Source organism: Bufo bufo, chromosome 7 (assembly GCF_905171765.1).
Source record: "Bufo bufo chromosome 7, aBufBuf1.1, whole genome shotgun sequence".
NCBI lineage: Eukaryota > Metazoa > Chordata > Amphibia > Anura > Bufonidae > Bufo > Bufo bufo.
In genome coordinates, this window is record NC_053395.1 from 28712701 (window position 1) to 28734551 (window position 21851).

Consider the following 21851-nt stretch of genomic DNA (forward strand, 5'->3'; position numbering starts at 1 on the left):
CTCTGGTAAATCCCTTTAAATGGCTTTCTAGAAAACTGGCCCTAATGTGTGTATGGCATATGGGTATATAGTATTCCCAGATGGAGACAGGCACCATAGAATAAAAGGGGAAACGTGTTAGATGTCTACGGCTCAGTCCCATGCACAGGAAAAAAAAAAAAAGACTTGCACCACAACATCTCTTTTAAATGACAAAAATATATATATTTCTATATTTCTTTGTACAGGGGGTGAGGAGGGGTCTATTTACAAGGCATCTGTCACATTTTCATCGCTATGCTGCGCTTGGTTCTTTCTTTTCACTTGTCTTCGGACCGCTTTGAAATCTGATGGACTTGGCTGGGGAAAAGGGATAGGAACCAGTTTGCTGCTGGACAGTCCTGGTGTCGGGGTGCAGGGAGGACCATTGGGAGATGAGGTAGGGCTCCCCGCACTGCTTACTGAGGAGTAGCCGGAACTATTGTCTGCGCCCATTTTTAAGAAAGGGCTGGTGAGGTTTGATTTGGTTGTTGGCACTGCTGGGACGTTGGTCGTGTCCTCATCGCTGGAGTCATGGCAGTGCGTGTGATCTGCATGGATGAGGGAGAGATCCAGAATTCCACTGGGCGCAGTGACTACAGGAAAGAAGAGACGGACTGTTACTAAACATTCAGAGATCTCCTTATCATTTTGTCCTTCTATTCATAAGGTTTGTATTTGACAACTGATCAAAGAGATTTTTTTTTTTTTTTGGGGAAACATTTTATAGATCCAGTTGGGCAATTCAGAGTTAATAGAGGGGATTCTGAGTATCCTCATCTCTTGGCTAGAGTGAAGAGCGGTTAGGGCTACCGCACACGAGGGCTCCATGCTTCGGACTGCAAATAGTCCTCAATGCATGGGAACGCCGTTTGCGTATGTGGACCCATTGACTTGAACGTGTTCGTGATCCACAAGAGAAGTGCTCCATATTTTGAGAATTGCAGATCCATTCAAGTCAATAGGTCTGCATCCGTGATACAGAGTGCAAAGGGCCAATGCCCGTATATTGCGGACCCACTGTTTGTGGTCTGCAATACGGGCACATGTGTGCATGAGCCCTTAGAAAGAATGTCTCTCTCTGGAGGACCTGTCCTGTCTTGCATTACACAGATAACCCACTGATTTGAATACACACCCTGTAATGCTTCATTTATCCTGTGGTGGCGCTGCAGTGAGACTGAACACTTACTGCTAAGTTTCCCTATAGAAGCAGCTGGGGGGGGTCCTAACAAAAGGGACATGTTATCATCTACTCATTGTTAAAGAGCATCAGTCAGCATGATTAACCCTATCAAACCAAACATGCAACCTGGTAGGGAAGATCATGCTGATAAAACAGATACCCTTATTAGGACTATCCATGGCTCAATTACTGGGAAAACTGCATTTCTGGGAAAACTGCATTTTTATTTACATGCAAATGACCTAACTGGATTACGGCCAGAGCCCTCGGAGCACCAGTTTGTTACATGCTCTTCAGTTTCAGTTCCTTCCCCTGATGACAGGGCTAGTCTCCTAGTACCTGTGGCTCTCCTAAGGCAGAGACCTGTATTCTCCAGTCTACGCTGTATCTTCAGGCCTCGGCGCTTGCTCATTATTTTTCCTGCTGGGCTCCAAGCAGCGCATATTCAAACTGAACAAACGCCGAGAACTGTCATCTCGTGTCTGCGCTGTGTCTTCCGAGACAACACATAGATGACCATGAAATAAGACACAAGCTGACAGGGAGATCTAATACACTCACTGTCTCCTTCCCGGTCACCTTCGCTCTCCCGGTCACCTTCATAGCCTGAACACGAAGTATCGAGACTCCAATCCAAGAAGTCGCCGAGCAGTGCTTCCTCTTGATTGGACAGCTCAGCGGTGGGAGTGGTCACAAAACTGCCCCGATCTTCTTGTAAGCCATCTTCTCTGCGTCTGTGAAATAAAAGCATTGTCAAACATTAATGCACGAAATTAGTGTTTTTGCAGACAAGATGAAAACTTGAGTTCTCCAAGAGTTTACAAATAATATTCTACAGTTTTCAAACCAGCACCTGGATCTGAATACTTATGTAATTGCATGTAATTAAAAATTTTGTATAACCTCAGAGTTATTTAATAAAATGTATCTGTATAGCGCCACCTGCTGTTTGTTTTTTACTTCTTTGTCCAGTTCGTTCACTGAGGCTGATGCCAGCAAAGGGAACAAACACTTTGCCGGCACTGTGCATGCACTAGCTCGCGCATCGTGAGATTACGGCACTGTAACTTTGTGAGCAAGGAGGAGATTCCTGGATGCAGGCGGTGCTGGTCCGCAGCTCTATAGGGTAAAACTAGGTGACAGATTCCCTTTAAAGCCATTTTTATATTTAAAGGGGTTTTCCAATAACTGGCTGAACTCCGTGACCATGCGCATGCACCACTGAATGTAAATTTTGGGGACTGGAACACGGACAGAGGCAGAGAGGAGGACAGGAACGGCAGGGAGCAGGCAAGTATGAATCTTCTGTTTCAGGAGGCAGGCTGCGGGTATTAGAGGAAAACCCCTTTAAATGTTTAATTAGTTTATTTTCGCATAAGAATAATAAATAAAAAAAACAAGACATCTCATACAACCAGGCATGGCTACTTCTAAACAGTCAGTATAGATTTGGACTAGTGATGAGCCAATCGGTTTGTGTAGCTACGTACGAATCTGATTCAATTCATTACAGTAGCTTACCTGTGGTGGAGGAACTGTCCTTCTACCGCCAGTAAATGTATTTTTCCCTATGTGATCAGAATAAAATGGGCATGCGTCTCGTGAAAAAAATAATGTTAATCTTAATCTCGTGCACGTGTGGTAATTGAGTAGCGACGTATGCACGAATAATGAGCCCAAAGCAGAGATTGTGTCGCGCGCCACAACCACTTAAGAATCAGGGTGTGGATTCATTAATGAGTATATAGTCTGCTACGCACAGTAAGGACGTATGCGCAAAATTAAGATTTTATAGCGAGGCCATTTTATTCTGATTGCATAGGGAAAAACGCAACTTACCGGCGTTTGAGGGACAGCCCCTCTACCACGGGTAAAACTACTGTAATGAATGAATTGGATTCGTAACGAGCAGTATGAACAGATTTGTGCACGGCAAATTTAGACCTTTTTTGCAGACTGCTGGCAATTCATTCATAAACTTCTTGCAGGAATAATAGAGGAATTGCACGACACAGAATAAATAATAAAAAAAAATAAAAAAAATAAAAATTGCTCCAGAATGGTTATTACACGGGAAATGCAAGTAGTTACTAAAACAGACATGTCAGGAGAGGCGACAGGTCGTCTGTAAAAGGTAGATCATCACTGGATGGATCAATAAAGCATATATGTCATAGAAAGCAATTGTTCTAGAAAGTTACCTTTTCGTTTTGTTCCCAGCAGGTGAGCACAGGAAGGGATGGATGTCCGCGCAACTAGGAGAGGATGCCGGGCTTTCTACATCTTGGAGGGACACCCCAAGCAAGGCACACAGCTGGCTGTAGTCCATCACCTGCTGAGAACAGCAATCAGATTGTTATCTGAGCCAAGCACCCACTCCCAGAAGAGTGACCAGCAGCCAGTGATCCAGCACCTGCTAAACACACAGCCTGTCAGCTGGGCCACTGCAAAAACTTTCTGAAATTGTCCACTACAAAAAGCATAGCCCATAAGTTTGTTCTGACGAGTTCTGCAGAGCTATTCTGGTTGAATTCAAATTTTACTTGGAGAACTACACAGGTATTGTGCGCCGTGACCTGTGCGACTGTAGTTTTGCATTAACCAGAGCATTAGAATGTATAGGACTTACCCAACTTTCTAATATTGATGAACACGTCATCCATATTAGATCAGGGGGGGATCCAACTCTCTGAACCCGCAACGATCAGCTCTGTATGATGATGTTCAGACTTAGAATGCCACTTGAAGTGTACCAGTACTTTAAAAATAAAAAAAACTTGATAAGTCAGAGTGACGTACCAAAGGATTTGATCAGTGGGGTCCGAGTCCTGAGACCCCAGGAGAAAGAAGCCATGAGTGGTGGATCTCTTCAATGCTAAAGACCAGTTCGAGAAAGTCTATGAGCCCGTCTCCAGCAGCCAGGAGAGACTGCGTTCTGTGTGAGCGCTTCGTTTCTCTCGTTTTAATTCTTGGCTGTGATCTCAGCACTGAGACCCCACAGATCAAAACCTTTGATACGTCACTGTGACATTGTATATATACATACATACTTTTTTTTTTATTTAAAGCACTTTTACACTTGAATGGGACAATATGCTGCAATACGTAGGACAGCTGCCATGAAAAATACGGCGTTCCAAATTCGAACATCGTACAGACTGATGTAATTATTCAAGAGGCTGCAGCACTCACTTGAGCGTGCGCCAAGAGTCGCAAGCCCCCCCGCCCCTAAACTTAAAGGGAGTCTGTCACCTCCATATGGCCATATACAGTGCTTACATGGCTCTGTAGCACACCTACACAGGATTGTAACGGTACCTTTGTTCTTTTCTTTAGACTTGCATCAGCAGGAAAAACGAAGTTTAATTCATATGCAAATGAGCCCTGGCAAGTGCCCAGGGGCGGCGTTCAGTGTGTAGGTGTCCAGGGTCGGCGTTCAGTGTGTAGGTGCCCAGGGGCGGCGTTCAGTGTGTAGGTGCCCAGGCTGCTCTGCCTTCTTTTCACTTTACTCCTCCCCACCCTCTGCCTTTGCCCTATCAATGAGGCAAGAGACAGAGGGCGGGCAAAGGAAGAGGCTGGGGAGGAGTAAAGTGAAAAGAAGGCAGAGCAGCCTGGGCACCTACACACTGAACGCCGCCCCTGGGCACCTACACACTGAACGCCGCCCCTGGGCACTTGCCAGTGCTCATTTGCATATGAATTAAACTTAGTTTTTCCTGCTGATGCAAGTCTAAAGAAAAGAACAAAGGTACCGTTACAATCCTGTGTAGGTGTGCTACAGAGCCATGTAAGCGCTGTATATGGCCATATGGAGGTGACAGACTCCCTTTAATATGGATGGTCTGATTGGTGAACCCCTTTAAATGCAGTGGTTGTACAAATGTGCATGACCAGCCATGGCGCTTAGCCATTGGAATAAATGATCCACTCAAAATTGAGCAAAAAGCCTTGATTATAATTGTACCATATTTTTTTGTATACAGCTAGTAAGCAGACCTAATTTTGCAGTTACAGACTGGAAATAAACCCTGTGTAGTTGGATTTGCTGCTGTTACTCCCTTCCTCCTCTTCTGTCTGTAGGTGAGCATAAACAGGAGGCAAAGGGAGTGCAGTAACACTGCAGCGTTAAGCCTGTATTACACTGGGCGATTATCAGGCAGTTCCCGAGCGTTCGCAGGAACACTTGTTAGAGATAATGTGGCAGTGTAAAGCTAAGAATTGCATGCGGAAGATCTGCACCGCAGGTTATGTATGTTGTATTCGATGAGAATTTTGAAATTCTCAAGCACACAATGCAGATTTTTTTTTAATACACTGCGGATTTTAAAATCCACAGCATGTCAATTTTATTTTATTTTTCCTGACCGGATTTTTTCATTCACTTCAATGGGGAGAGTAAAATCCGCACCAATTGATGCAGAGTGACTGCACATAAATCCTGAACGTGTGCATTTACCCTAAGGGTACTTTCACACTAGCATTTTTCTTTTCCAGCATTGAGTTTCGTCACAGGAGCTCAATACCGGAAAAAAACTGATCAGTTTTATACTAATGCATTCTGAATGGAGAGCGATCCGTTCAGGATGCATCAGTTCAGTCCCTCATGTTTTTTGGCCGGAGAAAACACCGCAGAATGCTGCAGTTTTCTCTCCGGCCAAAAATCATCAACACTTGCTGGATCCGGCATTAAATTCCATTGAACTGTATTAGTGCGGGATCCTGCATTAAGTGTTTTCCGGTCTGCGCAGACCTTTAAAAATGCAAAAAATAAAAATAAATACCGGATCAGTTTCTTCCGGATGACACCAGGAGAGACGGATCCAGTATTTCAATGCATTTGTCAGACGGATCCGCATCAGTCTGACAAATGCCTGCCGGAATCCTCTGCCGCAAGTGTGAAAGTACCCCAATACTGCTACTAAGTATCTGATGAACGAGCAATTGGAATCTTTCAACAGGTTTAAAAATCATTGTTTGCTGGCAGCAAATCGTGCTGTCTAATCACAATCTGCTGCCGGCAAACAATGATTCAGTATGGGGGCGAGCGATGGCATTAGCGTTCGCTCGTCCCCATGCTGAGAAGGAGACCGCTGCATGTAGTAGCAGCAGCCTCCTCCTCTAGCGAGCAGGTGATTGCCTCCCAACAATCACCTACAGGATCACAATGTCCAATACAGCCTTTAGACTAGTCTTGTAATCTGCAGCCAAGTCTGCATAGGGGTTGTATACACAAAACAGTGAAGATGGCCTTCACAGGAAGACAAATAAAGGAAGGCTCACGCATGACACATGAATGTAAGGGCTAATGCACACAACCGTATGTATTTTGTGGTCCGCAAAAAATACAGATAACGCCGGTGTGCATTCCGTATTTTGCGGAACGGAACAGCTGGCGCTTCATAGAACAGTACTATCCTGGTCCGTAATGCGGACAATAATAGGACATGTTCTATATTTTTGCGGAACGGAAATACGGAAACAGAATGCACACGGAGTAACTTCCGTTTTTTTTTTTGCCGACCCATTGAAGTGAATGGTTCCACATACAGTCCGAAAAAAAAGAAAGGGAACGGACATGCAAAGAAAATACGTTCGTGTGCATGAGCCCTAAGACTGCAGCGCACAGGAAAGTTTTCATTACAACTGTCAAAATATAAGGTCTCACCTTTTCTTCACTAATATTGCCATAGAGGTCATTCTGAAACCTCTGCTTCACAGCAGTCAGAGACACTTGCCGGTAATCTTTTGGTGCATCATCGTGGAAACTGCAAAAAAAAAAAAAAAAAAGGTGTGAAACGGTGTGCTGTACATCTCCACTGTCTGGTTTGTATTCAACACCAGCAGCCCAGGGATTAGTCATTCTACAGATCAGCCTTAGTAGTGTAGTGTATGGGAGGCGAGCCAAGAAGTGACTCACGCCTCAGTTAGCAAACAAACATTCTCCAGAGAGGTTTAAAGGGCTTGCTTACCATTTCTTATGCAGAAGCAGCACACAGGGGGTCAAATGTTCCAGGGTGAAACCCGTACACTCTACCAGCTGAGCTGGCCATGGAAGTGCTGTAGAAAAGAGGAATTATGTAATGTAAATCAGAAACCTATGCAATGATATAGGACATTATAATATAGTCAACATTTCTATATAGAAATACCAAACATGGCTAAAGTCTGATCAATTTACCAAAATCTACATATTATGGTTTAATAAGAAACCCGTATGTTATTCATATTTTTTTGCCCATTTCTATGACATTCGAAGTTACTGTATGGTCTGATCACACTTTGATCAATTCCATTGGAATCTATGGAAAGTAATTGCAGTGCCGCATTGCACCTTGGCTTGCAAGATTCAGATATTTTTCTTACTAGCCACAGGATCTAGCAAGGATTTACACCGTGATCAAGTCTGCATCTATGGCCTGGCTGTAAAGTATATATGTAGAACTAAAGTTATAATTTACCATGAACTTATGAAAATTGATTTTTATTGCATTTTAATGGTCCCTTCATAACTTGCGTCACACAAAGCTGGAATTGCTCTTTTAATAATCTCAGACTCTGACTGAATCTATTACAGCGATGGACCCACCTTGTTTGTGCAGGATCCTCGCTAGCAGCAGCGCGCCGGCAGCTAGCTGGGCTGGAGAATACACAGAAAGTTCTGTGAACAGCAGTGACAGCTCGGAAATGTAGCTGCAAAGGTGCAGGGTGCCTCGGTCTAATGAGATGTGGTGGGAAAGGACGTCCTTGTAGTCGATAACCGTGGGCATCTGCAAAGTGTGAAACAGAGAAGATGGATTTGCATGTAGAGGCACAGACAAAGAACAAAGCGGCACACTGATTGACTATCATTACAAAAATAAAATAAAATGTCTGGAGGCAGTGTAGTCGTACCCTTTTTGTCGCACAAAACACATGTCACTGTGTGCTAAGTGCCCCATCTCTCCCATAGAAATTATAGGGAGCACACCGCACATGACCGCCCACCACTCCCATTCACTTCTATGGGCCCGACGGAAATAGCCTAACCAGTGTCAATGAAAATGAATAGAAGGCTGCTGCGCATGCACAGAGCCCCCCCATCACCACTTTTTGGGCTCTGTTTTTGACATAGGTTCAGGTCGCAGAGGTGGGACCTGCAACTATAAGACAATGGGAGCATATCCTAGTGATATGCCCCCATTATCTGATGAGACAATCCCTTTAAGGAAGATTTACACTGCACAACTGTCTGGTCGATTATTGGGAACGAACATTAGTACGAGCGCTTGTTCCAGATAACAGGCCTGTGTAAATGTGCTGTCGATCACCCGAAGAATGGGCAAACGCTCGTTCATCGGGTGAAATAATTGTTCATGCAGCAGATTAAATCATCATTTCTGGGCAACACATTGTGCTGTGTAAATAGGGATCTGCAGCCCAGAAACAAAGGATGAGCGACTGTAGTAACCATCATGTGTCGCCATAGAGCAGAGGTAATCGCTCCATGTAAATGCAGCTCTTTACCTCCACTGGCAAGCAGGCAATTATCAGGAAGAAATGGTCCCTTCCCAATAATTGCCTGCTCAGTCGGGCAGGGTAAATTCGCCTTTGGTAGTTGTGCCTAGTGCCACACAGAGAATGGAGGGAGATAATGTTTTAAGGCCTCATGCACACGACAGTTGTTTTTCTCGGCCTCCGTTCCGTTTTTTTTTTTTTTGCAGATAGGATGGGGACACAATCATTTCTATGGGTCAGGGAAAAAAATGCTGATAGTTCATCCGTTTGTGTTCCGCGTCAGTGTTTCCCTTCAGCAAAAAAAAAAAAAAAAAAAAAAAATAGTGCATGTCCTACTTTTTTCATATTTGCGGACAAGGATAGGCATTTATTACAAGGGATCAGTGGAAAAAAAACGGATGCCGCATCCATTTTTTTGCGGATGCACAATTTGGGGACGCAAAAAACAACTGTCGTGTGCATGAGGCCTAAGCCCCAGTTAATTAAATCAACTTATATATGATAAGATTACATTGATAAACCTTGCACACAATAACATGATATACAAGGCCTGAGTAGGTTTTTATTACTGCTTTTGGCTCACAATCACTGACCAAATCAATGAAGTGTGAACTAGGCCTAAGAGAGCGTAAGCAAGCCTGAGTGAGAATGACCACGAGAAGGAAAGCAAGATTGATGGTGTAACATTTTTAAATAAACTGTGTAAGTAACCTACCCTTATTTTTCCTTCCAACGCAGATATAATCTCTCCCATCATCCGTACCAGATCCTCATATTTATAAGTGTTATCGGTAAGCCATACGGCTTCACGGATTGTCAGGATCTCCTTGCTAATAAATCTGGGAAAGGAGATAAGACATTAGAATCGGGGTAATGATATACAGTAGATCATATAACTAGTCCAACATGAATTTTTGGCCAGGAGCCCTTACCGGGTGCAGATCACCATACAGGCAATGCCCACAAGTTGGAGACGAGCGCGCGGAACTGTACGTAGCTTCAAGTATCGATCTACCAGACCTACAGTCATGTGCAAGCAGAGACTGGAGAAGTCTTTCATTGTAGCCACTTCTACCAGCCAGTCTATTAGGATGTACCTGGAAGAGATGTGTAACAGTAGTCCATAAGGGAGTGGATAGTAATCCGATGATAAAAAAACAACAACTGACCCATTGCATTGCGAGAGCTCCGCTAAGCTGCTGGGGGGGGGGGGGGGTCTGTTGACAAGCTTGTTGACCGTTTCTAGTACCAAAAAGCGGAAATATGAATTCAGTTCTGCTGTATCATACAGGGTGAAACTAGGTCATCAATATGATGGATGGGGCGAGTTTAAACTCTCAGCAAAATCCCATTCACTTGAATAAGGGTACATTTACAAGACCGTATGAATGAGTCCGCATCCGTTCCACAATTTTGCGGAACAGGTGTGGACCCATTCATTTTAATGTACCGTGTGCTGTCCGCATCTGTAGTTCAAATATAAAGCATGTCCTATTCTTGTCCCCAATTGGGTACAAGAATAGCAGTTTTCTATATAGCACCGGCCATGTGCGGTCCACAAAATGCGGAACACACAAGTCCGGTAACCGTGTTTTGCATATCCGCAATTTTTCGGACCGCAAAACACTTACAGTTATGTGAATGTAGCCTAAGAGAGAGAGAGGTGCAGAAAGGCCATGTTGCCGATGGATGTAGCATCACAGCTGATGGGTGGGGGTGCCAGAAGTCTGCCCCTCACTGACCAGTTTTGGAAACTGGGTGGCATCTAGTACTTACCGCATAGTGTCATTCATGCCCTTTTGCTTGGTGAAGATGCTAGCTTTGTTGATGGGGAAAGATGACTGAAAGACTTGAGATACAAGGTCAGAGGTTGTCCGCTCCTGGCCAAACTGACTTTTTTGCCCACAGGATTTAGCCAGAGAAATCTATGGAAGGAAAGAACGTTGATACTTGGGCTTAGCAAAAATCTTAAGATACATGGCACGAAATCCACATTAACCTAAATCATCAGACATACTCTCACCTGTGCATCCCAGCAACCCCGCGCCGCATAATCTCGCAACTGCCGCAGGCTCTGTAGGTATCTTCCGGGGTCAGATAACTAAGAATGCAAAATAAGTGGATTACCAGCGAATACATCTAACACACATTTGATGCTGCCAGAGATGGTGCCAGTGTCCTGACTCAAAGGCAGGATAATATAATTTCATGTGACATCAAGCAAAAACCCAATTAAACTCACTGCAGATTTCTGCTTCGATTCCCACAAGAGGAAGGAGCTGTGCAGGCAGCCATGAGAGGCCGAAGCTTCTAGAAATCCTAAAGCTTCCCTCTTCTTCTCTTCATCCTGAAAGGGGGCACAGAACGAAAGCGGTTTTACTACAAAGACCACACTCAATGGTTTGTAATAAGCATTTTACATAAAAGTGCTCTGTACTAAAGCGGTCGTTATATAATTAATAGCGGTCAGTGAATGATCGTATGACAGCTCTCCTGACTTCCCCAAAAACAAGAATCGGGTGAAGATATTCACTTTGCCCAATTTTTCTCTCCCCCGACATGCTCAGGAGCTCCCCTTACAGAGGTTCGGGCCTACAATACACCAATGTGTATGGTGGCCTTAAAGGGGTTAGCCAGGAAATAAAAATGACCCATCTGCAGGACAGGTCATCACTGTCACATCGGCAGGGGTTCGAGTCCCAGCACCCTTGCCTATTAGCTATTTCAGGAACCTGTGGCACTCCCGGCAGCTTTCCAAGCACCTATCCTGATGATAGGGCAATCAATCTTAATTTCTGGATAACCCCTTTAATAACATAATCTGCAGAGCGCGGTCAGGGAGAACATATAGTCTGTACATTTGCAGAAAAAGAGCGAAATTGTAAATCGTCCCTGATACATTACATGAACCTAGCAGCCCCAGAGTGGCACACAACTATCTGCAAATTACGGAGGCAAAAATCTGATTTTTTTTGTGCACCCATTGACTTCAATGGGTCCGTGGTCCACGGACAACTTGCGCAAAAAGACAGAATACATGTGGAAAGCAGACGGATGATCTGTGTTCTTTCTGCATCCTCATGTCCGTTGCACAAAAAGGTAGAACTTGTCCTATACCTGGCCACAAATTGGCGACCACGGACCCATTGAAGTGAACGGGTCTGCAAAGTATGCGGAAGCAACACGGATGGCATATCTGCAAAATGAGGCCTTAAAAATGTGCTTTTGGAGGATTCCTCCTCTAAGTCAATTCTTTATTTTTACAAATGGCCAATAATCTAATATATGGGATATTCCGCCATTTATCAGCTCTGTACATGCAGTAGAGAACTTACCTCAAACAAGCTTAGCACCTTGGCCAAACAATACTGTAAAGATCCTCGGAGAGGCTTAATATTGGGGGAAAAAAAGAAAAAAACAAGTATTAAACTAACATAAGAGGGAATGCCTATAGAAATGACAAATATTTCTTGCAACTATGAGGCTATGATCATGCAATGAAATACGGTTGACCTTACCAACCATCATCTAGGACAGGAGCAGGCAACCTCTGGCACTACAGCTGTTGTGAAACTACAACTCCCAGCATGCATACTTGCTCTGCTTTTCTCAGAACTCTCATAGAAATGAATGGCGCATGCTGGGAATTGTAGTTTCACAACAGCTGAAGTGCCGAAGGTTGCTGATCTAGGATGTCATAATTTTCCCCATTATTTAAAGGCGACCAGAAGTTGCCATGTAGCTCTAGTCTTAGGCAACATTATAAAATGCTCCATGACACAACACAATGTACAGTTTGTAGGAAGGCTTCAGATGTGGCCCCTGATAATAAAAAGTAGGCATGGGCTCCAAAGGTTTCCCAATTTTATTCTCCGACTGCTTACCCCCATCACAACCTCTTCCTTGGAGTCACCCTGGCATTCCTCCTTCAAGCTGTCAAACACCACAGCCTTACAGCAGCTTCCTGAGGTAGACCAAGGCGGGCGAATAAACAACCAAACAAAGGGGCCTGCCCCAGAGTTCAGCCTTTCCGTCAAACTGAAGAAACGCGAGGCTTTTAATCCGTTCACTTCAGCCCGACCGTCATCGGACATAGACACTGAAACCACAAATCAAAATGGATGACTGCAAACCAGTTTTATTATTGTAGACTGCAGCCTTGAATTTGCAATCTGAAATACACAGCAAAATTCCTTTAATCTGCCATAGAAGAAAATCTAAAAAGTCTCATAATCTGGCAATGTTTTTTTTTTTCCCCCTTACTGATGACGTATCCTCTGGATAGGTGATCAGTATTTGATCGGTGGGGGTCCAACACTCGGGATCCCTGTGTTCATCTGTTTGAGAAGGCACCAGCACTCGCGGCGACGCCGCGGCCTTCAGCTTTTCCTATGCCATGTGTCTACGTTCATCGGTCACATGGCCTAGGCGCAGCTCAGCCCCTATTGAAGTGAATGGGGCAGAGTTGCGATATCAAGCACAGCCACTACACAATGGACGGTGCTGTGCTATTGATCAGCAGGGGTCTTGAGTGTCGGACCCCCACCGATCAGAAACTGATGACCTATCCAGAGTAAAAAACACTATAGCTCAGAATTCCTGATTTAAGGGGGTTGTCCAATTATGACAACTTATCATAACCAGAGGGTAAGTGTTTAATCAGTGGGTGCCTGACTACCTGGGCTCCCCAGTTTGAATGAAGTAGCAGTCACATACATACACTGCGGCTCCATTCAGCTTTATGGGGCTGCCAGAGCGCCAAGCACTTGTAGTCCGCTATCTCCGGCAGTCTTGCACAGTCGAATGGAGTGGCAGACATGCATGTGTGTCTAATGTAATACATCACTAATGTAAGCACGGGCTGTAAAACAAGCTGCATAGGCGTACGTACATAAAGGCAACACATGGTACTTTGGTTTGTTGACCTAGGGGAAGGTGTTAAAAAAACAAAACAAAAAAAAAACCCAGATAGCTTCCATCTAAGGAGCTACCTGACAGCAAAGTTAGCCTTGTTGCCTATACCATCCAATCAGAGGGCAGCTTTCATTTATCCAGAGCAGTTTAAAAGGGGTTGTCTGGGTTCAGAGATGAACCAGGCCATATCCCCATTTTCACCCAGGCAGCACCCCCCCCCCTTAACTTGAGCATTGGAGAAGCTCATGCTCCGATGCTCTCCTTTGCCCTGCGCTGAATCGCGCAGGGCAAAGGCATTTTATGAGTTCCGGTGATGTTAGGGCTGCCAGGCGGAGACTTCCGCCCAGCAGTGAGCCCGGTGATGTCACCGGCACTGATGGGCAGGCTTTAGCGCTGACCTAGCCTGTAAAACGGCTAGGGCAGAGCTAAAGCCAGCCCATCAAAACCGGTGACGTCACCTAACACACTGCTGGGCAGAAGCGTCCCCCCCGACAGTGTGTTATTGTAAATAAAAGAGCCCTTGCCGTGGGCGATCCTGCGGAGGGCAAGGGAGAGCCTCGGAGCACGAACTGTTCCAATGCTCAAATTATGGGTATGTCCGGGTTCAGCCCTGAACCCGGACAACCCCTTTAAGGAATTAAAGCTGAGCTCTGATTGGTTGCCAAGGACAAGGCCTAGTGAGTCGTTTAATGGAGTTAGAACCGAATAGCTAAAACTACAAGAAATGCAACTTACGGCCTTCGTTGTACAAGTAGGCAATTCCCAACTTCACACAGGCTTCGAAATTTCCACATTCTGAGGCCCTAATAAGAAGACAGTATAGTTTTTGAAAAACAAGACATGAATGGATATCTGCATGTTAAAATCTACAGCCTATCCCGGTAGCAGCACAAAAAAAAACAAAAAAAAAAAAACAAATCCATCCACACACACCACAAAACTTTTCTACAACAGGATGTAAATCTAACTTGACATGCAGTCCAGATTTCAATTCAGCAGAATGTCAATTTATGTTGCCAATACCAATCTGTGGCAAATCTACAGCAAAATCTGGTTTTGTGCCAGTTAGGCCTCATGCACATGAAAGTAAAGGCTCCCTGCCCGTAATACGGGACGCAAACGGCGGGTCCGCAATATACTGGCACTGTGTGCTGGGACCCATTGACTTGAACGGGACTGTCCATCCGCAAGATAAGGCAAAACACAGGACATGCCTCGTCTTTTGCGGAGCGGAGGCACGGATTGGAAGCCCATGGGCTTTCGGGTCCGTGCCTCCACACCGCAAAAGATAGGACATATCCTATCTTTTGCTGTATCTTGCAGATCACAGACGCATTCAAGTCGATGGGTCCGTAGTGCAGACGTGCACTTACGTTCCTGTGAATGAGCCCTAATGCTGTGGAGCCCGCAGCGAAAAAAATGATGTTTTAATATATGCAAATGAGCCTCTAGGAGCAATGGGGGCGTTGCTGTTACACCTACAGGCTCATGCAACAGGGCAGCCAGTTTCATAGGTACAAATCTGCTGACAGATGCTCTTTAAGGGTTGTTTCTCACACAGGTTTTTTCCACAAAATGGCTGCCACCAGGTGACAGCTGTAAGTCAATAGGCAAATGCAATACAAACAGCGTATTTTTTGGGGCTTTTTTCCCCCTCACTTTTGTGTTCACGGCATTTTCATAATGCATAAAAGCTTTTTATAGACAAATCACAGCTCATTTAAAGAGCAAGTCATCTTACCGTTCAAACAGATGCAGATTTTCCGAAGATGGCCATATATCTTGGAAGCACGCTCGAGCCCATACACTACAATGAGTGTCCACCAAGGACCTCAGGTGAGGATGAACCTGCAAGAGATAAGACAGTAAGTACATGTGACCCCCACTGTCCTAGACCCCCTCCGTTCTATATCCACTGCCTCAAACCCCCTCCCTCGACTGTGCAAGGAACTGAATGACATTGGATAAATCCTTACATCGCGAATGGATTGTATGTCCACGACAGGAAGGCACTCGAGGATATAGAGAAGGACATCCTCCGGGAGGCCAAGCAGCGTCAGGAGCCGCGGACGTCGTTTCACTCGCCGTTTGGGAGGAGCTGCAAAACATTTTGAGCAGCGGCAATGCAGGACTGTAAAGAAGGAAAGTAGTATAATGAGCCAGGACCCCGAGCTTATAAAGTACAAACATGGGGGTACTTAACAAAAATGGTGCAAACTAGGAAAAATGGCTTAGTCGCCCATAGCAACCAATCAAATTCCATCTTTCATTTTCCAAAGGAGCTCTGAGAAATGAAAAGGTGGATTCTGATTGGTTTCTATGGGCAACTAAGCCAGTTTTCCTTTGCACAGGTTTTAATAAACCTCTCCCATTGTATTAACGAGTAGAGGATTTTGGGGGTCGCCAAATTTTACAGGGTCAGCCACCAAGTCCAATAAGCACTATAAGTAAATGAGTAAGAAAGGGAATTACGGTAAATTCCTAATCTGCTACTGTCATGCTCTGACAAGTCCCTGGCCCTCCCTCCGTCCTTCTCCCTCCATTGTAATTTGAAGCCAAGAGCAGAAATCCTACAGCTGCCCCATAACGTGACCCTTCCTGTGGGCCCGTCTCTACACATCAGCGATCTCGCTGCCTCCACACAATGCCCTGACCTGTTATCTCGCCTTTTTCAGTTGTGAACACCAAGGCAATGTTTTACTGTAGGCGAAACTACAACTCCCATCATGCTCCATTCACTTCTACGGGACTTCTGAGAACAGCCATGAAAGTGTTCATACTGGGAGTTATAGCATCACAACAACTGGAGTGCCTAAGGTTGCTGATCCCTGGTATACCGGATACCATCTCATTTATAAGATCTCTGCTTGCTGTCAGTGAACGTTCCCCCCCCCCCCCCCCCTCATTCACATAAAGGGTATAAAACCTGTAGAGCAGGGATCAGCAACCTTCGGCACTCCAGCTGCTGTGAAACTACAACTCCCAGCATGCAAATATGCTCAGCTATTCTCAAAACTCCCATAGAAGTGAATGGAGCATTCTGGGAGTTGTAGTTTCAGAACATCTGGAGTGCCGAAGGTTGCTGATCCCTGCTGTAGAGCCTTAAGAGTATATTCCCACACTGCAAACATACAGCGCTTTTTATTTTGCGTGTGGCAATTTTGCAAAAAAACACCCTATTACTTCTCACTATTTCAGTTCCTTTCTTTTTTTGACAACCTGACAAGAGGAAGGGTAACTGTAACTAGTCGTCGCCTTTAAGTCCGCTTCTCATACACCGCCACGTCGTCGCTGACCGACCATGCTGACGAGATTATAAATTTACCACAGGTTTTATAGAAGCTAAACCAGAGGCGACAACCAATATGGCTGCACTAACTGAGGTGACTTTTACAAAAAAAAGGCTCTAGTAACAAAAATGAAAGGTACTAATATCTCTGGGTGACATATTGAAACTGGTGCAACGATAAAATGGTGCCATGGCCGGAGCAACCAGTCACCCACCGTTCAGGCCCCTGGAAAATGGAAGTGAAGACCCAATTGGTTTCTATGGTAACTGCTTCACTTATTAATGAGTAAACCGTGTAGCAATGATTCCCCTTCAGTCCCCAAGCGTCATCTCCATTATTTCTCTGGATTTTGACAGGAAAAAATTGACAACCTGCCTCCCACTCAGCAAGCGAGTAATACCACGTCTGTTAGAGATGTAATGGCAACGTCCCTCGAAAACGTTAATATCGCTGCTTTGAGCCATTGTCACATTTAGTTCTCAGCCTGTGACAATCGCATTAGCAAAAAGGGGGGCGCAGGCCTCTTTTTCCTATAGAGTGCACGCATGACCACTGCTGCTGCTGGATTGCAGGGTGGTCGCAACCAAGGAAATGAGCAGTGTATAATGTGATGGAAAAATGAATCCAGCCGGCAAAGGAGACAATATGGACAATCACAATACATTAGTAAGTGCCTTGTATTAACTTTCTCTACATGATAAATGTCATTTGCTGAAGTGAGACAACCCCTTTAACTGCTCCCCCAATGCAACTGTCACCGGCCGAGGACAATGGTGGATATTTATCGAAACTGGTGTAAAGGAAAGCTGACTTAGTTGCCCATAGCAACCAATCAGATTCTGCCTTTCATTTTTCAGAGCTCCTCTGGAAAATGAAAGGTGGAATCTGATTGTGGGTCTGTTAGGCAACTAATCTGTTTCAAAATGACAACTCCTGGCATGCTGGGAGTTGTAGTTTTGCATCAGCCGGAGACCACTGCTGTAGAAGACAGTTGGGAGCTGACAGTGAAATGAGCCAAGTGCATCTATTGTCAGGACCATATGTTGTCAGTTACAGGCATCCGTATTAAGGAAATTCAATGAAAATGTACTTGATGTATATTCAGACAGTGCGGCATACAAGCAGCACATGCGGTTTTGGATGCCTTTACAGGTTTGCATTTGTGCGTGCTTATTTTTCAAATGCACAGTCAGAATGCAAGCCTTATGGAGCTCGCTTATATCTGTCAGCCATATTACAACAGGTTTGAATAGAGATACATAATATGGAGGTCGCAGGGGATTCCCAAGCAGAACTTCCTGTTCTGCGTATTGCTATATATTAGTGGGAGGGCTACATCTGATATTGCGGTGTTTGTTTAGCTCCATCTCTATACGCCCTAAGGAGTCCCTACTAAGGCATATGAAACAAGGTAGGTCATCAATACCCGATCGGATGGAGACTCCTAGCACCCCCCTGACAATCAGCTGTCTGAAAGAAACGGGGGCGTTCCGATGAGAGCTGCGGCCTCGTCATAGTATACCAAGCACAGCGCCCTACATTGTGTAGTGGTTGTGCTCGGTAATGCGTCACGATCCCTTTCACTTTTGGATTGAGCTGCGCCAAAGCCGTGCGACCAATGGACATGACATCATAGGCCCAATAAGCAGCAGCAGTGTTATTCCAATGGCTGATCAGCAGAGGGGCCAGGAGTCAGGTGGCCTCCAATCCGATATTCATAGCCTATCCTAGGAATACATCATCATTAAAAGGTTTTTTCCAAGAGTTTTTTTTTTTTTTACTGTAACCCCATCCTCTGGACAGGTCATAAGTATCTGATCGGTGGGAGTTCAACACCCGGGACCCCCGCCGACCAGCTGTTTGAGAAGGCAGTGGCGCCACAGGTTCTCGCAGCTTTCCCTAGGCCAGTGACGTCACGTTCATCGGTCACATGGCCCCACTCACGTCTATGGGGCTCTCTGCTCCTATACAATGTACAGCACTGTGCTTGGCGAGCAGAGAGAAGCTGGACCCCCACTGATCAGGTGTTGAACCCCCATTGATCAGAAACTGATGAACTACCCAGAGTACAGGTCATCAGTAAAAAAATAAAATGGCCCTCTCGGAAAACCACTTTAATACCCAAAAAACCCTTTAAAATATGGCAGCCAAGCACAAATCGGTGGCCGCAGAAGACATTTGGGAGGCGATCTGGTGCAAAGAGCAACGCAGAAGCCCATAGCACCCAACCAGATTGCTGTGAGCAACTGCCCCACGTCTTTGCACCAGTTTTGATGCATCTCCACACTGGAATCTGTGCCGTCCACTACTGGAATGTGACATGCATCAATGTCAGTCTCGGGGGCCCGAGTTCTTTTCTGCCAAGTCGACAACAATTCGGCTCAGTCAGTAGGGTTGTCACCCAGCTTTCCTAGGATCCTGAAGGGCAAATTACTCAGCAAAGCATGCAACAATGATTACATCTTTATAGGCTTAGTGGCCATTTATGTAACGTTTAAAGGGGGTTTTCCAAGATTTGGACATAGATTGTCAATATCAGTTTGACAGAGGCCACACACCCTACACCTCCGCTGTTGAGCTTGCCAAGCACAGCGCCGTCCATTGTATAGTGGCTGTGCTTGGTGTTGCAGCTCAACCCCATTCACTTGAACGGGACTGAGCTGCGCCTAGGCCACGTGACCGATGAACGTGGCATCACATGACCTAGGAAGAGTGAGCGCTGCGGCCTTTTCAAACAGCTGATCGGGTGTTGACCCCCGCCAATCCGATATTGGACGACCTATCCCGAGGACAGGCCATCAATATCAAAATCTCGGAAAACCCCTTTAAACACCAACGTTCTTGGTTTGTGGAGTAATTCGCCATTCGGGATAGCTAGGTGACAACCGTACGGACCGAGCTCAGCTCATTGGTCAGGGCCGACTAGGCCATGGTTCCCCTACGCTCTACGTATACAGAGTTGTTACGCCTTATATAGGATGCAGTAACATAAGAACCTTATTTAGAGGAGATGATGGGAATTGTGATATTGTAAGTCCTGCAGGGAGACTCAAGGATACATACTCCATAGTGCACTACTACAATACCAATCATCCTCTCTAAAGAATGTATGAGAGGGTTAAAATAAAAGCTGCAAAAGCGGTGACATTATTACAGGAACTTAACCCCTTGCAGGAAACCAGCCCTGATCAATGAGCAGAGCTCCCTCCCCCTATAGGCATGGCCGGCTGCTGCTGCTGGAAGTTGATTTTCAAACCCTCACCCGCCCGTCCCACCAGTCACACAAACAATTAGTCTACCCATCAAATACACATGATAATTGGGGGAATTCACAACACTATTGAAATGGCAATGACACAGCCCTGGTTTAAATCCACATACTGTAAGACAATCTGATGAAAGCCTGCACCATTGGAGGGAGGGGGGATATTGATAGCATGAGAGGGTCTATATATCACTGTATGCTAAAGGCACAGAAAGAGGCACAAATGCAATTATATATCAAAATACTAATTAACGTATAATACAACTACTGTCTACAGCATCTGCTTTTTAAAGTACAACTCTCAGCATTGCCTGTAAACTCTCTTAAATTGTATATACAAGTGTACAAATAGATAAAAAATTAATAATAATCATACATGACGGCTATATCAATACATAGTAGACACACAATACAAACCAATATAAAAGACTACATAAATATATTGAATATTTCATAAAAGTAATAGGTAAAAGTCAGGCTGGACAAGAATTGTAAACATAATTTAGGGGCCATTTGGAGACAATTTAATTTAAAAAAAAAATAATTAAGTAGCCTATTCAAAAAAATTAAATAAAAAATGTAACAAATCAAAAGATAAAAACAAAATGAATACATAAAAAAAAAAAACCATACATGAACCCCCAACCCAGATCCACACAAGTCGAGTGTAAGTAATACGGAGGTATTTCACACACCAGGGGGGTGGGGGGCTCCCCCTCCTAAACTCTCAACTAACTTTGGAGGGAGATTTAAAATCCAGAGAGCAGGAAGTAGCAGCTCATTGGGGCAGGGATCACCAGACTTTACACCGACATACAAGAATTCCAGCACTGAATTGCTTACAAAAGTGACCTGAAAGGATCACCGCCGTGCCCAAGGGCCCAAACAGGTGACCCCTAACCAGTACGATCGCGGTGGATTCCCAGCGGATGACCACAACAAGTGTTCGAATCCTACGTGTAACCGATTGATTACAGGACTATATTTCTGTACAATGAGAGGTATACCCTCATCCTGACCATGGTAGTCTACAAATAGAGCTTTGGATGAATCAAAGTCTAGGGAAGCGGTTGCTCCTCAGCCGCTAGGGATAAACTGGCATCATAAAGGCTGCGGCTATCTATAGGCCAGGCTGGGACTTGTAGTGCCACAGCAACAGGTTGCTTCAGCCTGATGCATGGCAGATTTCAAGGGTTAGTCCATGTGTGAGGCTTTGAGTACCAGGATGCACTTACCGCCTCCCTTCATTCCGGCAGTGAATGAGGTAGATGGCCGAGCAGGGGTACAGGACAGCCGCCAGGCGCAGCAGTCAAACTTCGGTGTGGGTTAGAAGCTGGGCCGCGCTTCCCCCATTCCTAAAACCACGCCCTCCAACTTCTTCCCATTCACTTCACGCCACCATCCCCGCCCACTAGAGTATCGAGATCCCGCCCACCCTATGGTAAAGAGGGACCCAGATAACCACGCCCACACCTCCCCCTACAGCCAATACGTTTTCAGGAATCCATATCAAATCCAACCAATTAGCGTCGACTTTTGTTACCATAAAAACAGTCCCTCTGGCGAGTTCGGAGATTCTTCGGTTTTTTTGACATTTATCTCAGGGTAAACATAGAAATATAGGTCTATTTATTAGCAACCCTTCCGTTCTCATTTTGAAGCGGTTACATCCAACTGACCGCCT

General features: G+C 45.1%; 1 protein-coding gene across 2 annotated transcripts; it reads right to left on the reverse strand.

Annotated features, from left to right (window-relative positions):
- Nucleotides 1-190: 190 nt before the first annotated feature.
- Nucleotides 191-21522, reverse strand: CCNF (cyclin F). 2 transcript variants are annotated; one of them, XM_040439961.1, is made up of 17 exons: nucleotides 21403-21522; nucleotides 15589-15743; nucleotides 15354-15460; nucleotides 14348-14415; nucleotides 12583-12797; nucleotides 12034-12087; nucleotides 10941-11045; nucleotides 10722-10799; nucleotides 10475-10623; nucleotides 9631-9795; nucleotides 9414-9537; nucleotides 7791-7971; nucleotides 7174-7261; nucleotides 6870-6969; nucleotides 3406-3536; nucleotides 1766-1938; nucleotides 191-614 (listed from the first exon to the last, which is right to left on the reverse strand). In XM_040439961.1, exons 1-17 carry the CDS (start codon nucleotides 21413-21415, stop codon nucleotides 247-249), a joined length of 2274 nt encoding a protein of 757 aa, XP_040295895.1. In that variant the 5' UTR covers nucleotides 21416-21522; the 3' UTR covers nucleotides 191-246. The 2 variants fall into 2 exon arrangements, with proteins under 2 accessions (XP_040295895.1, XP_040295894.1); XM_040439960.1 differs by having other exon boundaries at nucleotides 3406-3539.
- Nucleotides 21523-21851: the final 329 nt, after the last annotated feature.

What these genes read in the sequence shown, in the direction of transcription:
- CCNF (XM_040439960.1), bottom strand. An exon ending in GAGGATCCTGCACAAACAAG is followed by an intron (nt 7,262 to 7,790) that starts GTGGGTCCATCG and finishes TCTTTTCTACAG; the next exon opens with CACTTCCATGGCCAGCTCAG. An exon ending in GCAATATTAGTGAAGAAAAG is followed by an intron (nt 3,540 to 6,869) that starts GTGAGACCTTAT and finishes TGCTGTTCTCAG; the next exon opens with CAGGTGATGGACTACAGCCA.